Source organism: Buceros rhinoceros, unplaced genomic scaffold (genome assembly GCF_000710305.1).
Source record: "Buceros rhinoceros silvestris isolate BGI_N320 unplaced genomic scaffold, ASM71030v1 scaffold19447, whole genome shotgun sequence".
NCBI classification, from domain to species: domain Eukaryota; kingdom Metazoa; phylum Chordata; class Aves; order Bucerotiformes; family Bucerotidae; genus Buceros; species Buceros rhinoceros.
In genome coordinates, this window is record NW_010420650.1 from 1 (window position 1) to 1298 (window position 1298).

The 1298-nt window shown below is 58.0% G+C and overlaps 1 protein-coding gene across 1 annotated transcript in view; it reads left to right on the forward strand.

The window, feature by feature from the left end:
• Positions 1 to 95: 95 nt before the first annotated feature.
• Positions 96 to 1298, forward strand: part of SPSB3 (splA/ryanodine receptor domain and SOCS box containing 3) — a gene marked incomplete at its 5' end in the record, with an annotated part of 1350 nt that continues 147 nt past the window's right edge. The window contains 3 exons of the mRNA XM_010139383.1: positions 96 to 198; positions 645 to 770; positions 986 to 1279. Coding sequence (XP_010137685.1) covers positions 96 to 198; positions 645 to 770; positions 986 to 1279 — 523 coding nt within the window. The remainder of the gene's footprint in view (positions 199 to 644; positions 771 to 985; positions 1280 to 1298) is intronic.

Sequence of the window (1298 nt, forward strand, 5' to 3'; positions counted from 1 at the left end):
GCCCAGGTTGTGGAGAGAGCTGGAGGTGGTGTCTCGGTTGTGTTTGGTTGCAAAGATGCTAAGCTTGTGTTCTCCTCCCTGGTGTTGCCTCCAAGATGGTGGGAATCGGGACATCGGATGTGAATCTGGACAAGTATCGCCACACCTTCTGCAGCCTGCTGGGCAAGGACGAGGACAGCTGGGGACTGTCCTACACAGGTAACGCGGGCCAGGGCGGTGGCAGAGGGCAGGACGTCTGGAAGGGCAGCAGTAGGCACAACTCTTCAGCCGTGAGGAGTTGAGAATTAGATGATCTGAAGGGGCTTGAGGCTAAAAAAGGCCACCAGAGTTCTGAGTCCTTTTGGTAACAGCAAGTGGAGTGGCTGCCTGCAGCTCTCGGGGCCCTCAGAACCAGAGTGTGACCTCCCAGGGCGCTGGGATTGCTGGGTGCAGGTCACTGGTGGGCGTCTGGTGCTGCTGCATGTGCTCCGGTATTGCTGAACCTCAACCTCCACCTTTCTGTCACCTGCTCGAGGGTGGGAGGGCAGGGATCAGACACCGAAGGATTTTCTTTTGGCTGTATCAGTGGGAACTTGCAGTGTGGGAGCTGGGATGAATTCGTGGAGCATGGGCTTTCTGCTGACTGCCAGTGGTTGTGTTTTAAGGACTCCTGCATCACAAGGGAGACAAAACAAACTTCTCTTCGCGCTTTGGCCAAGGCTCCATCATCGGGGTGCACTTGGACACGTGGCACGGGACCCTCACGTTCTTCAAAAACCGCAAGTGCATCGGTAAGAAGGAGGGCGGGCGCCACGGCCTGGTGGCAGAGGGACAGGGAGCGGGGGAGCAGCAGGATGGGGAGGTTCCAGTTGTTGTTTGATCAGGCTGGGATTTCAAAAGGCTGATTTCCAACAGCTCCGAAGTTAATCGGTCCGGGGTCGCTGGGAGGAGGGAGATCACCTTATCACAGCTAACGTGCCCCCACCTCGATGCTGTTCCCTGGCAGGGGTTGCAGCCACGAAGCTGCAGAACAAGAAGTTTTACCCCATGGTGTGCTCGACGGCGGCCAAGAGCAGCATGAAGGTGATCCGCTCCTGCGCCAGCTGCACCTCCCTCCAGTACCTCTGCTGCTACCGCCTGCGCCAGCTCCTGCCCGACTACGTGGACACGCTGGAGGTGCTGCCGTTGCCACCAGGACTCAAGCAGGTGCTACACAACAAACTGGGGTGGGTCTTGAGCATGAACTATAGCACCTCAAAGCCCTCCTCCTCCTCCTCGTCAGGAAGCGACTCAGATAGCTCCTGCGGCTCGGACGCAGA